Source organism: Colius striatus, chromosome 3 (genome assembly GCF_028858725.1).
Source record: "Colius striatus isolate bColStr4 chromosome 3, bColStr4.1.hap1, whole genome shotgun sequence".
NCBI classification, from domain to species: Eukaryota; Metazoa; Chordata; class Aves; order Coliiformes; family Coliidae; genus Colius; species Colius striatus.
The window spans coordinates 21,208,014-21,229,920 of NC_084761.1; the positions used below are offsets into that span (position 1 = coordinate 21,208,014).

General features: G+C 47.6%; 1 protein-coding gene across 6 annotated transcripts in view; it reads left to right on the forward strand.

Annotated features, from left to right (window-relative positions):
- SHROOM3 (shroom family member 3) overlaps positions 1-21,907 on the forward strand; it is a 150,855-nt gene that overhangs the window by 112,920 nt on the left and 16,028 nt on the right. For 5 of the 6 annotated variants that reach the window (XM_061994263.1, XM_061994262.1, XM_061994264.1 and 2 more), the window contains 3 exons: positions 6,101-6,229; positions 15,593-15,724; positions 18,629-21,887. In XM_061994263.1, coding sequence (XP_061850247.1) covers positions 6,101-6,229; positions 15,593-15,724; positions 18,629-21,887 — 3,520 coding nt within the window. Of the gene's footprint in view, positions 1-6,100; positions 6,238-15,592; positions 15,725-18,628; positions 21,888-21,907 lie in introns of those variants that run through there. The other variant, XM_061994265.1, reaches the window with a different exon arrangement.

Sequence of the window (21,907 nt, forward strand, 5' to 3'; positions counted from 1 at the left end):
ACTAATAAACCTGTGCAGATGTTGACACTACCAGCTAAACCCCACATATGCTCTGTCCAGGAGAGGACCTGGACTTTTGTGCTCTGACACACAGGTCACTTCCACTTCAGCTAAAGGTGATTCTGTGAGTGTGACAGATATATGGATTACAGGCTATTTCTGGACCAGCCACAGGAGGTAACCAAATGAAAAAGACGTAAGCAGTCCAGGCTTTTCAGTTCAGGCGGAGCGGGAGGATCTGCAAAGCAGCGTGTCCACAGGCGAGTGCCAGGTCAGTCCCTGGGATGAGTGTGGTCTCTTTCCCCTTCTGCTAGCCTACCCAGAGACAGCTCTCTCGTTGACAGCGTGGAGGGGGCAGGAGGGCCTGCTGTTTGCCAGGAGATGGGAGATTGGTGTGGAGGTGGCATTTTCATTCACAAAGAGACGTAATTCAGCTCATCAGCTGCTGAGAGCTTACCCGTAGCCTACAGGATGAGGATAGCCAGAGATGAAGCTGCTGAACTCTCCTTATGTCACTGGGCTGAGCTGGGGATGTCAGGACACCCTGTGACACTGTGTAACCTGAGGTGCTGTGAGGATAAAATAGCAGGCTTAACCCCTTTGTCTCTCTCTTTGCAGGGCTGTTGGAGCTGAGTTCTGTTTTATTGCTGCTTCTCCTTATTTTTGTGTCTCTGCTGTGCTTTTGGCTATTTCTGTAGTAGAGGAGGGTTGTGCTTACATTCTCATTTAAGACAAAGGGGAAAATGTCAGGAAATGCCTACAAATAGCTGTAGAACTCAGTTTCTACATTGTAGAATCTCAATTTCAGAAGCTTCAGCATGTAAGCAGTTATTTTTCTAGGAAAGCTTTTTATTCTGATAATTGTTATGAACAGATCATGAATGCTTTAAAAATCGGAATTTAAGCTCCATCCTCTCTTCAAGGAATAACACTGGGCTCAAAAGTAAGGAGACATTAAACATTTCTAAACCTATTAACATTTTGGGGTTTGATTCTCCAGGACTTAGGTCTTCTAAACTAAGCAGCAGGTTACCATGGCAGCAAACCTGGGACTAGTTTAAAATAAGTAATCATGACTCCAAGAGGTGGAACTATTACAAGAATATCCATTTTGAAAAACTGGAAAAAAACCCCCAAACTTTAAGCATAGTTCTCAGTGTTGTTGATGGATGATCTCAGCCATATCCTAGACTTATATTTTCATACCTAGAACTACAGACAGCTGAGGAGAAAAGCAGAGTGTAGGATGGGAGTGCAAACAGAATAAATGTAAAGTTGATGTGCTAGAAAACATGTGCTATGCTATGCACAGACAAAACTTGAGATATTTGGTTTTGTATGGCTTCCCTGTGTAAGATCTCTCTCCTCTTCAGGAATTGTACAGGAAGCTGAGTTCATGTCTTAGCCTTTCCTCAATGGGAGCAATGATTTATGTTACTTCCATTATTCAGGGGATTATTTTTGTGAAACATAGAGTTTAACTTATTTATGAGAATATCTCTGCAAACTCTGGCTGAACTTGGTCTGCCAGTCCAGACACAATTGTTGAGGGATCTGCTGGGCAGAGGCATGCACCCCCACTTATTATCTAGGTTTGATTTAGGAAACCAGTCTGTACAGGTAACGAGAGGTCAGCAAAGGAGGCAGGTAAGGCAGCCAGAGGAGGTCAGAGTCAACCATGGTCAGAAGAAAGGATCTCCCTAAAACTGCAAATGATTTCTGCAGGGATTGTGACAGCTTGGGAAAGATATGAGAGATCAGATGGCAGTAATGGGCAAACCAGTCTTGTAGGGAGTTGACTAACATAATATGAGGCCATCTATGGTTTTTTGAAGAGCTCTGAAAAGAGTGGCAAAAAATGGGGGAAAGTTTCATGGAAAACTGCTTCAGAAGAGGCAGTGCTGGATGTGTAGAGGAGATACTTCTGGTTGGGCATCTTTCTTCTGGCAGCTGGTGCTCTGCACAAAGCAGTGGCAACCAAGCTGTGAGGCAATGAAACTTCTGAGGAGCAGGCATTTCTCAAAGAAAGGCTTAAATCTGTATCACTGTATTCTTTTGCTGTTTGTCAAGCAAGCATCAAGAAAAAAATCATAACAGATCATATTTTTAGATGAGGGAAAAGCTGAGCAGAGTGTCTTTGTACAGCTACTTATTAACACGTGTGGTATTAAATACCAAAGGCACCATGGAAGCAACAAATATAAATAACAATTCATAATTAAACACAAACTTTGCAGAAAAGGAAAGATTTCAGAGACAGCTGCCAGGCCTCAGGTGGGAGGTAAAGGAGTTTTAAATAGACTGCGCTAGGTTTCCTGTCTCCCACTTGCAAGCCTTGGAAACAACATGATAACAAAAAGGACAACTGCAGGCCACTCCTTGCCAGGGATACTTTTTAGCTATGCAATTGTAAGGCAGTTTGCAACATCCCGAAATAAAATGCAGCCCTGTCCTTAAAGAGCATCCCAGCAGGCTGGATGCTATTGCAGAGAGCCATCATGCCATGCCATCCTGGGGCCAGCTCGAGCTTTGGGAGAAAGCCACTCTAAGGAGATGGTGTGAGTGGCGACAGTCAAGATACAAGGTAGGCCCTCAACATATCGGGTGATTGTTTCCATTTTTCAGTTGAAGAAGTATCTTTACAGAGATTAACACACTCCTGATCGTTAGACTGAGCTGCCTTCGAAAATTGTTTAGAAAATCTTCTGGGATAAGCAGTCAGGTTGCTTGACTGAGCATGAAGCAGAAAGCTAGAAGGGGAGAGAGGCTGCTGTGTTTGTAGGTCCTGTTTGGGAGAGGTCTCCACCTCTGCAGCTACAGCCATGATGCTGGCCTTGGGTATTTTCCCTGCTCAGCCAGCTGTACCCTTGCTGGAGGCACTCCTGCATGGGCATTGTCCTCACTGGCAAGGCACTCGGCAGTGGCTGCTGCTGAAGAGCTGCTGCACTCTATCCCTGATGTGCATGTGCTTCACTGATGGAAAGATTCTCATCTCATGTGTTCGCCACTGGGCTTGATTAATGGTGTTATTTATAGACTGGCTGATTAGTTTTCAATGTCTTATTGAGCCCGCCGTTCCACACAGAGCTCAGTAATTACAGTTGTTTAAGAGGCTCGGGAAAAACTCCGTTCCATTTCCTTCTTACCTCCGAACAACAACCCCAGAGCCTATGCAGACACTAATTAATGTTTCTTTGTCTCTGAGGTAAAGCTCCAAGTTATGCATACTGGCACACAGGGGTTTCTCGCTGTGTGAGGGGGAACACCCAAGCTGCTTACCCTCCTGCTGCTTGTCGCTGCTGACTGGGAGGGTCAGATCTGTGTAGATCCCTATGGGAATGCTTGGAAGTGACTTGGTCAGAAAGCTCTGCTAGTAGCAGAGGTTAGAGTCCATGTTGTCTCTTGTTTCTTTATGTGTTTCAAAAGCTGGGGGTTTTATTAAAAAAAAAAAAAATGATCCCAAGCACTGAAAGCTGCCTAGGCTGTGGTGACTGGAAAGCTGTAGGCACTTCATCCTTTATATCAGTTTCTCAGGTTGCTGATTACTCTTTTTAACGTATTTGGCACAGAGGCAATTTCCTAGTCCTAAATATTGTTACTGGCTACTTTGGAGATAGCTGACTGGAGAGAGGACATGAGCAGCTTTGCTCACTGCAGGAGCACAGCTGTTGCGTAGCCTGGGAGAGCCAAAGTCTGCTATTTAGGAAATGAATAGGGAAGTTACGACTGAGCGCTGCCAGGGGTGTGTTAGGAAAGGTCAGTGCTGATCCAAGGCATCTTCTGTGAACACGGCAAAGATCTTGCACTGCGTATGTGCTTTCAAACAAGTTGAAACAGCACTCTGAGAACTGTCTCGGAGAAATTGCCTTGACTTTGTAAGTGCTTTGGTGTTACGATGAGAGTTATAGCTCTGTGGCAGTTGGTGGCACTTCAGGACACCCAGGTGGCTTTTTCAAAAGGGATTAGCACCTGCATTGACCCTCAAAATCAGCAGGAGCCCCAGGCATCAGCACTTCTGCAAGTAAGGCAGCTAGGCCAGCCCCCAGCAGTCACCCGAGAGTTCTGGCTCATGCAAGGGTTACCCCAGTGAGTGAGGTATGGTCACAGCCAAGTGCCCAGCCTCCTCTTTAAACCAAGGTAGTGTCACTCCAACATGAGGCTACTGCCTGGTAAGAGTCTTCAAGTAAATGGTATCTTCTCTTCATGGCTCCGTTAGCAAACGAGGGAGATAAAAGGGATGGTAGTTCCCAGTGTCAGAAATGAGGCCTGAGTCTGGAGGTCAGGATTTGCCCCAGAGTTCAGACAAGTGCCTCTTCTGAGACCTTTTCCCTTCTAATGGATCCTGCCACGATGCTGTCAGAGAGACAACTCATTAGGCTTCAGCATGATATATAGCAACAAATTGAGCCTTGCAACAAATTTGAGCTGTGCTTAAACTCTCCCAGGGACTTTGTGGGGCTCCTTGTCACAGAAATCTCTCTGTGTTGTAGGGGCACAGGTGCAGTTCTTTGTGGCTCGGATCATCTCTCTGGTGTTTCCATAAAAAGCCTTCAACAGAAGACCTTGTCCTCTAAATGCTACATCTGGAAAGATATTTTGGTTAAAAATGATGTATAAAAATTCTCCATGTACAGTCTTTTAAATCTGCATCTGTAGCAGGCTTTCTGTCTTTATCTTGCAGTGAAATCTTACCTAAAAGCTAGTAATTTCTTCATAGTAAACTTTCCTAAGCAAAGAGAATTGGAGCACTTAGCAGTGTGGGCACTTCACAGGGCTGCAGTAGAGGAGGTCACGCTCCTGGCGTACAGCAAGCCTGGTACAGAAGCAGGGAAAGGGATGTTTCCAGTTTGATGAGAGGCTTGACATCATCTCAGAGGAGAGGAGTGGCAAAGACAAAGCAGAACGGGATTTAGCACATGGAAAGAAAAGGCAGCTAAGGCAGGATTTGGGGTAAAACTTGGGATGAAGGGTGAGCAAAAAGGTGGTTCCAGACCAGTCGCTTTCCCTAATCTAGGTGAAAGTGCTGCTGTGCTTTCCTGGTATATCTCTTCCGCAATGTGAGGCTTAACATTCCTGCCTGGCACGTGGGGGCTTGGGGAGGGAGTGTGGGGGAGGATCGAGCTGGACACAAAGACAGGCAGCCTCTCACCGGAATGGCATCCAAGCCATCTCAGCTATCCAAAGCCCCAGATGCCGGCATGTGCACTCAGCCTGCAGCCTGCTACACTACACAGACAAGGAGAGGCAATTACTGCGCACCTCAGGCCATGGCCCGCGTGAGCCCGGGGAGGGAGGGAGGCCTGGAGGGGGGTCTTTCACACCCGCTTTTATTTTATTCAGCGTGGGGGTTCCTTGAGCAAGCAGAAATTTCAAATCTCTCCCACGTTTCAGTGCTAAAAACAGGAGCAAGTGGGAATACTGGATAGTTTCAGGCTCTACTGTGCCTGAGGGAAGGAAGGAGCTGAAGTGATGGTTACGCGATGTTTGTGTGTGCTCTGCATGTGTGTGATGAAACAGGGTAAATATTCATTTGGAAATATCAGTAGAGAGGGGGGCAGGCTTCTCTGTTTTGCTTTCATTGTGTGGACCTTTCTCCTAGCTTTTCTCCTGTGTGTTCAGAGCGTTCCCTGAGCTCTTGTAAGGTGGTTATGTCCAGAAAGGGCATATCCCACAGTGAAACCCTTGAACTCCGCACTTAGGGATTTAGAGTCTCAAAATGTAGAGGAAAGATAACAAGTTCTGTACCACAGATGCTGCAGCTGATCTCCTTCCTGTGTGCCGAAAAGCAGTGCTGCAGTATTGTGCAGCTCCTCCAAAACAGTTGTGAGGGGCACTCGCAGGGGCTGAGCACTGCCTGGGTATAAAGGAGAGCAAAATCTCACTCTTATAGCCTGCCTGGGCAATGACATAGAGAAGCAAAGAGAGGCACCTGGCTTTCCATCACATTTTCTTTGCACTTTTTAAAAACTGGGCTGATGTCCCTGCCTTGCCCCATGGGTCTGTGTATTGCCTTCTTTCTTAAAACGTGTGTTAAACATAGGAGACAAGGGCTGATTTTTTTCAGTGTCAGTGTTTACATGGCCTTGGTTTCTTTTGACAGGGACACACATGCTGCAAAGGGATGCACCGACCTGTCTCCCAACCCACTCAGCCCAAACTGCGTGACCACTGACTTTCAGCCCAACAAAAGCACGTGGTCAGGAGGACTCAAGTTACGGCTGAAGAGCAGGTGAGAATGTGTGTATCTGCGTTCCTGCCTGCTGTGTGTGTTTTGTGGCTGCTGTTCTTGGAGAGCAGCAGGCAAACTCCACTTCCCTCTTGTGGGAATGAGGGCAGCAGTGATGCTGGAGTGGAGCAATGTCGATCCCCAGAACCTGTGGCATGTAGGTAGTGGAAGAGGTCCAGGACAGTCTCTTAACCTCACTTCCACCTTTTCCCAAGTCTTCTGGCTCTCAGCACAGTGCCAGGGAAATTAATTGAGCTTTTGGGCCTTGAGTCAAGCGTCACCATTGATGGATATCAGTAACATCTACATAGGGCTGAGTTTAAAATAGTTTGGCTGCCAGTAAGCCTGAGTACCTATCTACATTTTTTAATTATTAAATGTCTTCAAAAGTCAGCTTCCTGAATTGCTCTGTATTTGCCAGTGTTGCAGCAAAGCCTGATTTCCTTCCTTTGTCTGTGCAGTCTAGAACCAAATCCTACAGCATTTACTCAGGCTGAGCTTTTGCTGGCATCAGAAGAACCTCTTACACCAGTCAGTCTGGATGACCTCATAGATTTTTGTGTCTCGGTCTTCTGAGATTTGCACCACAAAGTCAAAGGAGTGACTTTTATTGCCAGCATTACATTCAGGCCAGACCTTGACATGTTTGAAGTCAAGAAGCTCCACTGATTTCCTACAGCTGGAGGAAGTGTGGCCCAGCTGGGGGGAATGCAACATGTGAAGTCACGTTCTGATCTTATAAGCAAGGATGCACTTCTGGAGCAAACTCACTGACCTTAGTGGAGTTACTCTAGCTTTTAGGCACTGCAGTTACAGATGCTGATCCTGCACAGCTGGAGCAGCTGCAAAAGGAAGAGGAAGGGCTTGGCCCTTCCAGCAGTGTTGATGTGTGGAACCTCACTAAGTTTGTATTGCTCTGGGATGAGGATTTGCACTGGAAACACTATCTCTCTCAGATGGAGCAGGCTTAAGAAATTAAAATCTCTCCTCAAGATGGATTTATCAGGGAGAGGTTTATCTCTGACTGGAGTGTGGGACTCTGGAGTTCCTGAGGTATATAGGTCCCTTCCAACCCCTACCATTCTATGATTCTATATGACCCACAACAAATTTGGGAAAGGAGCTCTTGTACATATTATTCAACACATGTCCTCTGAAGCTCCAAAGTTTAGTTTTTTACTTGGAATGATTTGCCTTTGGATACAGAGCCAATGTTTTGTCTCACTTTTCCATCAGTGTTGGAGGCTGTGTTTTCATATCTCACTTTAACTTGGGCTGAAGCTTTGATTACGAACAGGAAGTTGCTTTAATGTATAAGAATTTGAGTGTGGGAGGGTATTTTGGATGCAGGGGCCTTTGCTTTGACCATAGCAATGGGTACAATTCCCTTGCTTGTTTACTGTCTGCAGACTCACCCTAGGCAATGAAGGCAACAGGCTGTCAGTAGTCCTGATCAGTTTCTGAAGTTTGGGGTGATGAATGAATGTCCTCAGGCAAAGGGGAAATCCAGAACTTGGGACTAGTTTCTCAGGTGTTGCAGTGGAGCACCGAGGGAAAGGAGCAGCACAGCACCAGTCTGCAGTTCACTCTCCCAAGCATACACTCAACAATTGCTCACTGAAGCTTGTCTCATTTCCTCTGCTGTGCAAAATAAACAAGGGCAGGATAGTATTGCCAGCCACGTTACCACAGCCATACGCACTGGTAAGGGCTACTCTGAGATGAGAAGGAGAGAAGAGTTAGGCCTAGAAATCCAGGTGCAGGGGTATCTTTCACCAAAAAATGTTTCATACCAAAATGATTACAAGTTCCCCCGAGGGAGAGGACAGCTTCATTAGCCATTCTGTGGCTTGAATTGTGTGAGATCATTGCAGATTTGCACTTTCCCTCAAGGATGGACACCTACTGCCACTGCTTCCTGCAGGAATGGTGAGGAGGTGAATTCCCACCTAGGGGTAAATCACAAGTTCACCTGACTAGCTAAAAGTCTAAGCTCCCCTTGGTACCCTTTGCATTTTTTTTTTACTTGAAGTACCTCAGGAAGCATTGTGTGAACAGACACCTCAACATCCCCCGAGTCTATGTATGTGTGTATGTGCATGCATTCAGCACGTACGCCCAAAGTACCTTCTTCTGTCCTGTTTATAATTTCTACAGTAGCACTTTGGTGTTGAGTTTATTAACATTGCCTGTTATATGTAGCCCTGTAACTCAGAGGAGAACCCAGCTACTGTCTGAAACGTTTGCCCTGAAAATCCCCTTGGTTACCTGCCCTGACTGGTTGTCCACGTTACGTTAGGATAATCAGGCTCACAGGCCAGTGGTTCTGCTGCCAGCCACTGAGTTCTTCCTAAGCATTGAACGAGACAAGGAAAACACATTCCTTCCATTGTTTCTAAGTCTCTCCTGTTGCAAGTTGCTGTGTGTTTGATATCAGGGTGCAAAAGAATCTAAGCTATGCTTGTTTTTCTGTCTTTCAAACTAATTTACTGACTGGAGAAGAATGAGGAAAAATTATTTGAATTAAGCCCGTTGGGCCAGTTCATCGTTATGGATAAATCAGTGCAGCTCTGACTTCTGCAAAGCCATGGGCAGGGGAAGCCACTGTGGGGTCTGGCTGCTGAGGTTTTCTGCCCTGCTCTGAGAGATTAAGTCACCCAGCTGCCTCTTTTCTGTGTCTCTTTTTTCTTCCTCTTTTTCCAACAAAGGAAACAGAGTAAAATTGTAGCAAGGAGAGAGGAAAGTTGCCAGAGGGTCTTTAATCCAGTGCTCACCTTGTAGCTTACACATGTACTGTGTACTCAGCTTTCACATATCTAAGCTGCAGTTCTATGTCAATGACACAGATGGACCAACCGGGCAGCAGGTACTTTCTCAAAATAGACATCTGAAATACTCTTTATTTTGCAATTTAAATCACATTTCCCATGTTGCTTGGTGATGCTTTCTTTAAAAAAAGAAAGCTGTCAGAAGATCCCAGTAGGAGGAAGTCCTTGAATCCAGTAACCAACAAGAATGAAGCTTGGATACATCACCTCTCACTTTAATAACCAAAGCCCCGCTGTTCGTATTCAAGCCTGTTGTCTGGTTAGTGTCAGAGCATGTCAGTGGGACCCTTTCTTTGTGTAGGGCAAAATGCTTAATCTAAATATTGCCCATCAGATGTGTGCTTGGATGAAGGGAAGATGAAGCAGCAGCGCACGGCACAGTTGCTAGCACTGTGCTCTGTGGTAGGTCTGACAGGTGGTTTGATGTGAGTCACTTCACCTCTCCAGGCCTTTATTACCTTTTCTGGAAAATGGATAAATGCTCTTTTCTTGGATAAGACAGCCTGGGGGTTACCAAAGAAATGCGATAATGCAGAGATGTGGCATGCAAGACCAATAGTCATTAATTACAATGTTTGACTGCTGCTAAATTCAACTAAGGAGTGACCATTGCTCACAGCTGCCAGCACCTCTGAGCAATCTCAGCACTTCCTTCTACAGCCTGCATGGAGAGCATTTCTTTGAAGAAAAGCCACCTTTGGTCTCCTGCAAACTGGCAAATTATACTGCAGTACTTGACACTTTCATGTATCCTCAGCCACTCACAACTTGTTTCTTGACAGAGGCAGCATGGTTGCTGTGCTCTCAGTCATTCCCATCCACAAAATAATCTTTCCACACAGTTTTTCTCTACCTGCTTTTGGTGTCAGGAAAAGAAGAGGAAGAAGACAGACAGGCTGTTTCCTGCACATGGAATTGAGAATAATGGTAGAAAAAAATCTGTATGTACATCCACATAGGTGGTTGTTGCCTCTGCTTTCACACACGGCTTTTCTTTCCAGTGGTGTGGAGTTGTTTTTTTCATGGCAATGGCGAGGAATCTGAGCAGAAACTTTTGATTCTCTGCTTTCTCACCCTGGAGAGGCTTCAGGGAGCTCAGTACCTGTCTCCCAGTTCTGATGTGGCACTCAGGGCCTGGTCTGATGCAACCCAGACATCTCCAGTGATGCTCGTCAAAGGGAAAAAACAAATAACGTCTGACATGTCAACTGCAAGCAACACACAGGCACAACCTCTGCCTGTGCCACTGGGAAAGGGGCTGGAGAAAGAAACAAAGGCAGACTGGTCTGGGGTAGAGCCCTGAACTCAGCTGGGGAATTTTTCAAGGCTTTTTCTTCTTTTTTGTTTTTTTTTTGTTTGTTTGTTTAAGACAGAGACTGCTATAAACTGTGAGAGTCCCTGGGCCAGAGGTGGGTAGGGCACCAGGGTTCTTCTCTAGAAGTTGCAGAGATGAATATATTGTGGAAAAGAAGATTGTGTTCTGGTATTCATACACTTCACCTGAGTGTTCTTGAAGTGAGGGGTTTTTTCAGTGTGTGTTTTACTTAGAGAAAGTTTTAATCTGAGCATAAAGAGGGGCAAGGGGTGTGATTCTCCCTTTACGTTATAGATGAGGAGACATTCTTGTCCAAGATCCATGACATGAAATATCCTCTCATATTTTTCAAGTCTTTCTAACAAGTCCTCCTTCTTTTTGGTCAAAATTGTGAAGGTACAGAGCTCACTCCACATCTCTCCTGCCTCAGAATTTACGAGAGGGGCTCTGTGAGCCTGAGAAGACAGATTCACTAAAAGACACATCAATCTGCCTCCATTATGGTCTGACTCCTTTCTAATTGGCCTCGTCTCTTACGCTTATTTTTAGAACCATGACTGAACCTTAATTAAGAGTGACATGGCTTTGAGTAGATTGTGGCCTTGCTCTGTCGAAGTACTAATAGGCTTCTGAGTGCTTTAGTTTTTTCCTTCATCTCCTGCTTAATAGCTAGGCACAGGGACTGGTGATGCATGAGGATGCCTGTAGAAGGTATCCTTGTCACGCTAATGCTCCTTTTAGATGTGGCTGTCTTGGAGACAGGTCTGCACCAGTGAAAGTCGAGATGGATGTTTATACTTTCCATTGATGCAGGTACACAGTCGCCCTGGGAGGGTACCCATGAATTGCAATGATCATAATCTCTCCATATAGAAAGAGCCTCCTGCACCAGGCAGCAGGGTACGGTCCAGGACACACTACCCTCTGCCAAGAGGCACAAGCTTTGCCATCTGTGTCCAAACCTTTCTTCTCATCTAGAGGAGGGGATTCTCTGCTGTGGGGCCCCTGTCACTTCCCACCTTCCCAGATGCGCGGGTCAGACCATAGATATCCTTTCCAGTTCTGGCAACCTCCCACACAGCCACCTGGGCCACAGAACAGCTGGGGGAAAGCACATCCACATCCACAGGGACTGTGGTTGTCTGCGATGGCACTGAGTGACTCTCATGCCTTAGGTCTCTTCTCTGTGTCTCCTTATCTTTCTCGGGCACTTTAACACCAGCAGCTAGTCAAAACTATCCCTGCAGGTAATGGAGAATGTGTCCTGGTGGCCACTGCTCCTGTCTGGATCTGCAGGTAGATTCTACTCTTTGGGGAGAGGTGCTTTTCTTGAAAAGTTTGTCTGCCTTTATCATCAATATTCTCCTATCTGCTGAGGAGGATTTTGAAGCTTGCTGGGAGAGAGAAGAAAAGAGCACAAGGTCGGCGTTAGAAGAAGCCGTTCAGCCATCTTGATGATGTGATCTTTGACAGATGTGAGACTGATGAAAACTTAACTACCTACAAGTTCTGTGGGTGTGTTGCAGTAGAAATAGATCAATGTATTGGAGCATTGATGACTCTGAATTGCTAGTTGATCAGGTACAACATCACTTCCCTGAATTTCACTCATTAGCTTTTTAAAAGGCCGAGTTACATCCTGTTATTATCTACAAGGATAAAATTCAGTCTGTGTTTCCTAAGAGCAGGTGCTTTCCGTGTGAAATTCTTCTCTTGTAGCTTCAGCACCTTGTTTTGATACTGTCACACTATGTCTAATCTGTACAGCAAGTACACCCCATGATGTGCCCCAGGATCCTCAGGAAAGAACAGGTTGAAGTATGGGAGGGCAGGGAACTGCTTACTTCCTGCTTCTCATCCCAATGTAGAAACCAGTCCTGTAAGTTGGATGTAAGGACAGTCATCCACCTGCAGTTCTTGTCATGGCAGCAGGGATTGGTATTGCTGTATTGTGTTCCTCAGCCTCCACCAAAGTGTGTTGCTGAGCTGCTGGCAACCTGGAGACTACTGTCAGAAACCTGCAGCAGAGCAATCTGCAGAGCTTGTTTGAACATCTTTTTTTTCTGTCCACCACGCCCCTTCCCTCCCAAACTGCTCCACTTAGAGGTTTGGGAAAAGGCAAACTTTTCTAATCAAATGTAGAAACAATGAAAAAGACAATTTGAGGAAACTGGGTGGCTCACTTTGATTAAGGATGGGCCTTTTTTAAGCAGAAATACCTGTGCACTCTTGGAGGACACTGGCCTGGAGTACATTTGAATTGCAGAGCTCTCAGGTCGTGCATGCGCTCTGGCATTGGTGAGGAACTATGTAAAGAGCAGAAATGAGACTGAATACATTGTTCTGCACGGTTTTAGCTTGCAAACTTGGGGAATAGATAAATCAGGGTTTCAGTGACACTGTGAAGAAAGCTTCAGATGGCTGTTCTTTAGATGCTAATTCATTCATAGAGTTAGTGCCAAGGTATCTTTATAAAGTTCCGTTAGTGTTTTGCATACAAAACATAAAACCAATCTACAGAGATTACAGAGAAGAACATGCTCAGCTCTTCCTAATAAGTGTGAGCTACAGACCTAGTAATGGTAAAGGGCCTCAGAAATGTCAGTGTGGTCCTTGCAGCCCAGACTGCATCAAGCCTTTGCCAGGCTGCGTTAGAAGAGACTACTAATGTGCCTGTCACGTTTCTGTCTGAAAATGCTGTGACTAATATAGCAACAAGAAGCGCTCAGATAAGAGCAGCTGGACAAGATATTGCTTTGGTTTCCCAGTTTACGGTGTGTATTTGGCAGTCTCTGGTCTGTAATCATTGTTCCAGCTGCTGTGGAGCTTGTTTAGAGGCCAGCATTGCATCAAGCTCCACTGACTTCCCTGGGTATCTTCACTCCAAGGCGTTTGTCATGATGCCAACCTGACCTGGATGCCCAGGTTATCTGATTGCTGGAGGTGTCCATGAGGAACAAGGAGTCTCTTTTCCAGCCTTGGCATTTGCAACAGAGGGATTGCTTTGTCCATTACCTGAAGGGGTGAACTTTTTAGTAATAAGATTGTCCAGATGCTTTGACAAGTAGAATACAGGTGCAGCCTGTGAGGAACTAGTATAAAGGATAAGGGGATGAGGTAATTTTGATGTTGATGTTGTTGTTATTATTATTACAATTCTGCATTTTGAAATCCAACTCTCTTCTGGAATAAAACATTAGCTGTTGCTCCTGGTTTTGTTGAAGACAACTGTGCTACACCAAGTTTATACCAGTTAACGACCTAATGATTTATTTGCCTTCACCGAAGTCACGAATAAGCTGCTGCATTTGCAAGTTTTATCACTCAGTTTGTCTGGGATGAATCAGAATCTGAGGTTATAGGCTTACAAAAACAGCTCTGCTCCACTTGCCAAACAGTGTTTAATCTTGCACTAGTTTTTATTGTTTCCTGAAAGTTGGGCTCTGCAGTAAAGCGAGTGCAACCAAAGGCTGTTGCAATTGTCAGATGTAACCATGTTCAGCTCCTCCTCCGTCTGTAACGGGAGATAGCTATTCTGCTTTAGGCACGGTGGTGCTCACTGTCGTGCTGTACTCTGTACTCCACTCTGGTTCCCAATCAACAACTCCAGTTCCAGTAAATAACAGGAAGTAATAATTATAAACTAATCTTAAGAAAGTAGGGTGAAGCAAGGTACTATTTTCAGGTGTTCCAGAAGGCTGAAGTTAGGAACGTCTTGGAGTTCCCTGAGCGCCCACACATGGGCACTGGCAGCATTGGCTGTGCCTTTTTTTTACAACCTCAGAGCTCTGTCTCAAGGAGTCTTTTGGTTGATTCAGTGGAGACTGGATCAGGCCCCCTATTCTCTGCCTTTTGGTACTTGTGAGTGTGTACAGAGACCCTCCATGCTCCATCTGCTGCCTCCTGGGAGATGGCCTGCGTGAGTCTGCAACATGAGCCAGAGATCATGTGTTCCACAGTGCTTCCTCTCGTGGCTTAAGCTCAGCTAAGATTCAGTTACCCTTAATCCACATTTCCAGGATCAGGTAGGTGTGGAAACAATGCAAGGTTATCCCACACTGAGCTGGTATGGCACGTCTTCTGACTGAAAATTCACAGCTTTGCTGTCCACGTGTTGTATTATTACAAACAAAAGGGTTTAAAATACCTGTGGCTTGGAAGATTGGCTACACATCTCCCTTGCAGCAATTTACTGATCAAATGAAGGGATAATGTGCTTTGCTTGTGATCATTCAGTGTACTTTCCCAAGCAAAAAAAAAGAAAAATAATGCAGGGGGCTCATACAACTCCAAAAATACAAAGAGAGTCTTTACATCTCTGCAATGGCAAAGGCAAGAATGCAGGTTATTCTTAGTAAGAAGTTTTGTCAACTTCCCACTCAGCAGCATTCAGCTTCCTTGTTTCTCTGGGAAAGGAGCTCAAAAAAAGGGCCCTGTTTTGAACACACCTACACGTGTAAGGGTAAAAGGATGCTCGGTTCAACTCACCCTCTGTAAACCTCCGGTTCAGCTTCCATAAGACAATCCTGTCACAACAAACGTTTTTTAGCTGGCATTGAGAGGATGACCTGTGCTTCTGAAATCTCTGTGGAACAACTACTGGTGAAATGGTTCTACCTCTCACTGTCTGCCAATGCTTTTCCATGTCATAGAACATTTGCCAGTGCCAGTGTTACCTTGTACTCGTGAAGGATTTGACCCTAACAATATTTTTTTTTTAGTTTTGTACATTTTCCTGCATGGTTTCTTCTCACAACTTCAGGCAGCACTGGGAGAGTCTCTTTCAGTGTCTGGTTTAAATCTGCAGCGAGCATTTTAATCTATTTGCTGCCTTATTCAGGACGTGCTGTTCACATTCAGTGCAGCAAAGACTTTAAAGATGCGTCACATCTTCCTCTTGCTTTTAATGGGTTATAGGTAGTCAAAGTTGTCCTGCAGGCTGTCACATTTGGGACTCAGTGGTACACAGGTCCAGTGCTACTCCTCATTCTCACAGGAAGAGTTAGAAACTGCAGAGTTGAGCACTAGAGGAAGGGGAGAGATCACCCTTGGAAAGCAGAGAGAGGATACAAGATGAGCCCAAAGGCTGGGACGAAGGAGAGTTTGTGCAACAGAAGTGAGCAGGAGAAATTTTCAATGTGGCTGTTGGTGTTACTTCCCGTTCATTTTCCTTGGGAGAACTTGCCTGTTACTAGTGTGCAAAACCCTTCTGCTTTTACCTAGGCGGAGTGAAACTCCGGGCGGACCTCACTCCTGGCATTCAACCAAGCTTGTGGAGAACCAGCCCGATCCCAGCATGATGCAAATATCTCAGGGTATGCTTGGCACCCCTTGGCATCAGTCCTACCACTCCAGGTAAGTGCTACACAGTTGTGGTCCTGTGCTGTGTAGGCAGACATGGAAAGCAGTGGGTGGTTTTAATTTGCTATCATTTGCCCTGTTTTCATGTCTCCCACACAAGTGTAGCAATCAGGCTCCTAGGGTGACATGTCTCTAAACTAGTTCCCCAGGCCTATGTCCTTCCTTGTTTCCAGTGTCATGCTGGCTTCAGGGAAGCTCTGCCTCACACACAAGAATGTCTTGATGGTACTGACTACAAGATCAGGGCCTAAATATAGAGCCAGGAGTGAAGGAAGGGGACAAAAGATGTGGTAGAAAAACGTTACTAGTCACCTCCGTACAGCTGGAGAGGTTTACAAACAGCCAGAGTTAGGGTTTGAGTTAGGAAGGCTTCAGTTCCTCTTTGGTTACCCAAAGTCACCATGTTTTCCTCCTTTAAGTGCTCTGTGAGGTGATTAACAGCTTGGAAATGAATTACTTTAACAGTCCCTCTTTGCACCAAGATGGGAGTTCACTGTAAGGACATGAATGTAACTTTCTGTGGATTTGGATGAAGGAGCTGCAGTCCTGCTCTGCATCCTGCAGACTGCCCCTATGTCAAAATGTGGCATGGTTGTTTCCCCAGCAAAGGAGAAGAAATCCAAAGTCAAAATTAGCCTATTAAAAAAAATGAAGAAGAAAAGGATATAAGTAGATGCCTGCCAGGATAACTGAGCCACTCTCTGGAACAACTGATAGCAGTGCATCTCTAACAGTACTTCCAGGGTGAGAAGGTCAGCAAGGATTTTCCTGGGTTTGGCAATTGCTTTCTGCAGCTTTATCATAGCTGTATGTGCATGGCCAATTTGCTAAGAAACTAGTGCAGTGGTTTATCAGCCCACAAAAGACTAAACTATTCACCTTAGTGCATAAAAGAAGTTGTTATGAGGTGCCTTCGGTTTCAGCTGTGGGCTGTGAGGTCCTAGCATGTGTCAGTACTGGGGGTAGAGCTGCCTGGGACAGACATACGCCTCAGCTCTCCTGAGGAGCCCCAGGGAGTGTTTGGCCTGGGGCAGCTTCGAGGGAAGGACAAGTTTAAATATTGCCCTGAGAGGATTTTCTCTGGAAAGAGAGTTTCAGAAGCGGGGAACTCTCTGCATAGATAAATGGGATTTAAATGTCATTTCTTCTACAGATGAGACTGAGCCTTAGCAGAGCAGAGGAAAAAGAAAATAGAGCATTAAAAAAAAAGTGAGGAGCTGGTTGCAGAAAAAAATGTATGTTGATCTTTGGCCTTCAGCACAGATCAAGCTGTGGCATGCTCATTTCCCTCTGAGGGGCTTTGGCTTCCAGCCACTTCAGCAGTCTGGCTCTGTCTCTTGGGTGCTTGAAGAGGAGCACGGGGAACATCTAGTGGCCAGCTGGCCAGGGCTGCACAGGGCATTGCCAGGGAGATGGGTACTTGAAACTAAAATAGAATAGTACATTTAGATGAGTAAATCAGCTTTATCCTGACATTTGTCCTATCTCTTTCTGCCTGTTTCTGTGTTTCCCTGCATCTCTCTGCACAGCTGCTGCTTTTTCCCCTTGCAATCAGGCTTCCTTTTGTTTTGCCTTATCTTTCACAGCCTTTTCCCTCCCTGTCTGTCCTTTGAGCGTGTTGGTGTGAATGCAGCAGAGTGGGAGTGACTGCACCTGGGGTGTGATCTGGAACAAGCTTTAGGCTCTTGAGCAGAATCTTCTTGTGGGGCATAGGGTACCTACCACACCTCCAACTGCCTTAGTTGCCAGGGCTGCTCTGCATCCCCAGCTCCCCTGCTGCAAGAAGCAGATTTGGTGTTGTTATCTCAGTGGAGCAAAGCACACAGGAATGGAACTTGCCTTCAGGGTGCACCCTAGCAAATCCCAGGCTACTCTCCCTTCTGCTTCCAGCCCTGAGCCTTGCCCTGCCACCCATCATGTGGAACGGCAGTCTGTTGTTTCCGGGTGCTTTCCCATGGCTCTTCCAGGACAGCACATGTAGTTGTACAGGGAGATACATCAAGCAGAGCTGGGAGCAGAGGGAAGAAAAGTGAAGTCCTCATGCTACAGTCTCCTGTCCTCAGTGTATTTGCTTGAATCTGAGAAGAGACATTAGCCAGGGGAAACTCCACATAGATTTGTGCTGTCCCCTTGAGAGCTGTAAAAAGATTTGTGGCTGGCACAAGGAGCTCCCTTTCCACCGATGGACAAATCTCTGCATAACCTTCTTTTTGAACACATTGCTGTCAGTCACGACTCCTCTTTCCATACACGTGTGTTTCAGAGCAGGTGCCAAGGTGTACCTGTGCCTGCGGAGCTGCTTGATGAGGCGGCTCTGAAGACCTCCTGGGGCATTCTCAAACTGTTGCTATTGTTGCCCCCTCTCTTGCCTCCACACACAGACACATGCATCTCTTCTCTGTCTTGTCAGTTTAGTTTTTTCACAACAAACAAACTATCCTTGGGACAGATGAATTTCCAGGAAGCCTGCCAGGGCATAGCCTTCATCTCCATAAAAAGAAATGAAATGGGGAAAAAAGAAAGAGATTAGATTCCCCCCAGGCTGCCTCTTGTGCTCCTCTCCTCCTCCTCGGTGGCGTCGGCACTCATTCAGCTTTCCAAGTGCTTTGGAAAGGTTTGACGGGTGGAATTGATCCTCCCTGGCTCCAGAGATCCACTGCCCTTCTGTCTTTGTTTCCCTCCCACCCTTCTGTGGTAAAGAAGAGCCACGTGTTGCAATGTCAAACAGCTCCTATTTGTGAACTGGGATGACTGCAAACAGTGGATGGAGTAAGGCCCAAATATGGGTTTTCATCTGCACTTCTCAAAACTAAACATCTTGCTTCTGAGCTCACTTATAAGTTGTTGTGCCTCTCCTCTGCTGACAGTGGTTTTTACTCTTCTCTCGCTCTTCCCCAGCTCTTCAACCAGCGATCTCTCTGGCTATGAGCATGGCTATCTGAGAAGAAGTCCTGATCAGTACAGCTCCTGGGGCAGCATGGAGACCTTGGACCACTCTTCCCCTGGCTACCACCCTTGTCACCTGTCTCCGGCCAAATCCACCAACAGCATCGACCAGCTGTCCCACCTCCACAGCAAGAGAGACTCTGCCTACAGCTCCTTCTCCACCAACTCTAGCATCCCCGAGTACCCTGCTCCTCCCTTTGGCATGGAGCCCTCCTGCTCCACGGAGAGCACGCAGTCGCGAGGCAGCCTGCAAGAGGGCATGAGGCAAGCTGACATCAGGTACGTCAAGACAGTCTATGACGCCCAGCGAGGGATCTCCAAGGAGTATGAGGTGAAGTCCTCCGCCTTGCTCCCGAGCTGTGAGCCACGGGCCTCTCTGGACGGTCGTAGCCATGGCAGGCTCCGTGTCCTCAGCTGGCACAACACAGCCTCCTCCTGGGCACAGCCTGGCCAGGGGTCCTCAGACAGCAAGAGCCAGTCCCCCAGGGGACCTCCCCTGCCTCCTACTCGCAGCGACAGCTATGCAGCCATCAGGCATCACGAGAGGCCCAGCTTATGTGGTGGCCTTGACTTGAACAAACCTGGTCGAACCCAGCTGAAAGGGGCCTGGCCTCCGCTTCTCAGCAGCCTATCCCAGGGGCCACTGCCAAAAACGTCCTTTGGAGAAGGGCATCTGCATACTGTGGTGGAGAAGAGCCCAGAGAGCAGTCCCAGCGTGAAGCCCAAGCAGGGCTATTCCCAGCCAGCCCAGCCAGGGCAGCCTCTGCTGCCTACTGGGGTCTACCCAGTACCTTCCCCAGAGCCGCACTATGCCCAGGTGCCCCAGCCTTCTGCAAGCAGCAACGGGACACTTTACCCAGCTCTGGCCAAAGAAAGTGGGTACTCTCCACCACTTCCAGCCTCTCACGATAAGACCATAGCCAGCAGCACCCTGGGCTTTGATGAGAATGGAAACCAAAGCACTACAAACAGATCAGCTGTCTTCTACCAGCCCCTAGCAGCTGAGAGAAAGCACAATGCTGCAACAAAACTTCATCAAAAACCTCCTAGCACAGCAGGCCCAGAAATCTGCCTGCCCATGCCAAGGAAGGAGGAGTTGTTACCCCCTTATAAGGTAGCACACAGCGACCGAGAGACCACAAGTACTGCACCGGTCTCCAAACAGAGTTTTCAACCTCCACAGCCCCAGCTGAGGGATGCTAGTGAGAAGAAACCCCATTATCAGCCCAAGGAGGACTGGACAGCCGAATCCCTAGAGGACACAAATGGCAACACACAGATAAATGAGAGGGATGCCGCTGCTCAGCACCAGTGGGGTCACAGCAAAGGCAATCAGCATGGCTTCTCCTCCTTACAAAACATCCCGGAGAGCTCCAGGAGGCAAAGCAGCTTCGAGCTAAAAGAGATGCTGTTAGGCGAGGGTCATTCAAACACCAAACCGTCCTTCTTGAACAGCAGCAGTAAGGAGGAGAAAGATCCCAGGGGACAGGGGCACAAACAGTGGAAGGATGTAGACCCACAGGCCTTTGTGAAGCAGGAGGAGGAGGGCACGAGCGTGACTCCGTTCCGTGCTGCCGAGCCAGATTGCAAAGCACCCCCTTCTCCTCCGCACCCAAAGAGCTCTGATTTTGGGAGGAGCCGGCTCAGCTCTAGTAGCATCCAGATCTTTCCCTACGGCAAACCAGAGGCTGGCAAGCCCCACTGCTCGGTGCTGGAGAAGGTCAGCAAGTTTGAGCAGCGAGATAAAGGCACACATTGGTCCCAGAGTGCTGGCATTCCCAGCTTTGGGCAGCACTACGGGCCAAGCAAGACGAGCCAGCCCTCTAGCACAAGTTGCCCTCTGCACAACCTGGAGGACACACGGGGTGAGCTCCGCGAGCCTGGCCAGCTGCCCCGGGAGCCAGGCAGGGCCTCCAGCCCCTCCGTGAGGATCAGGAAGCTGGAAGAGGCTGACTGGCACCCTGTGGAGCTGCGGATGGCGGCTGCGGCAAAGCAGGTGAGACATAGCGAGTACTACAGCCTGCGTCCTGAAAGTGAGGTGCAAGTAAGGGCACCTCAGCTACTGAGGAGTAAAAGTACGTTCCATCTGGAAGGTGAGCCTGAGAAGGAGATCCTCTGGAAGGACAACATCCAGGATGCCCATGGGTCACAGCTGGACACACCGTTTAACAGGGCCTACAGGAACAGCATCAAAGATGCTCAGTCCAGGGTGCTGAGGGCCACTTCCTTCCGTCGTATCAGCCCTCCATTTGGGAGCACGCCCAAGAGGGTGACCCAGAGGCCTGCCTCAGTCCACGTAGGTCTGAGGAGCACGGCGGCATCTCCCCACACCCCGAAGGAGCGGCACAGCATCACGCCGACAGAAGACAGCCTCTCTGCTCTGGACTACGCCAAGACACAGCACATCGTGCGCATTGGGGGCCGAAGGCGGCTGACAGCAGAGCAGAAGAAGCAGTCTTACTCAGAGCCGGAGAAGATGAATGAGGTGGGCATCTCTGATGGGGAGTCATCGCCTTTCTCCTTGCAGAAGAAGAGCATCCATTTTGCCTTCCCAGAGAATACGGTGGCTGACCGGCGTAAGATCTTCGAAAGGGACGGCAAAGCTTGTTCTGCAGCCAGCCTCTCCAAACCGGAACTCAAGCAGCTCCAGCAGAACGCCCTCGCCGACTACATTGAGCGCAAGACAGGGAGACGGCCGTCCTCACAAGATGTGGGGCTGCTGAGGGAGCGCTCCCACAGCTCCTACCTGCAGGTAGGTGGCCCGGACAGCCAGAGCCTTTCCTCTGCCTCCAGCGTGAACTCCCTCCAGGAACAGAACCTTTACCGCCGGAAAGAGTCCATAGAGCAGATATCCAGGACAAGGAGGATATCTTCTACCCTTCCTCCTGGGCTGATGGGCTGCTGCGATATGAGTGGAGATGAGAAGAAGACAGGGCATCAGGACAGCGGAGTCACAAGCCGACCAAAACCAGAGAGGTGCTGGGATTACAGAGCCAAAATGGAACTCACCAAAGGCACGCAGACAGACCCTCTGGCTGTGCAGGGCCAACCTCACTACAGGAAGCAGGAGCAGGTCTTTGAAATACCCTCCAGCACCAGGAAATCTGGGAAATCGGTGTCTGTGGAAGACTTGCTTGATAGGTACGACAATCAGACAGTCCCCGTGCATGTACGTTCCAGATCCTCTCCCACAGCGGATAAGAAACACCAGGTATGTGGGAAGCGGGTGAC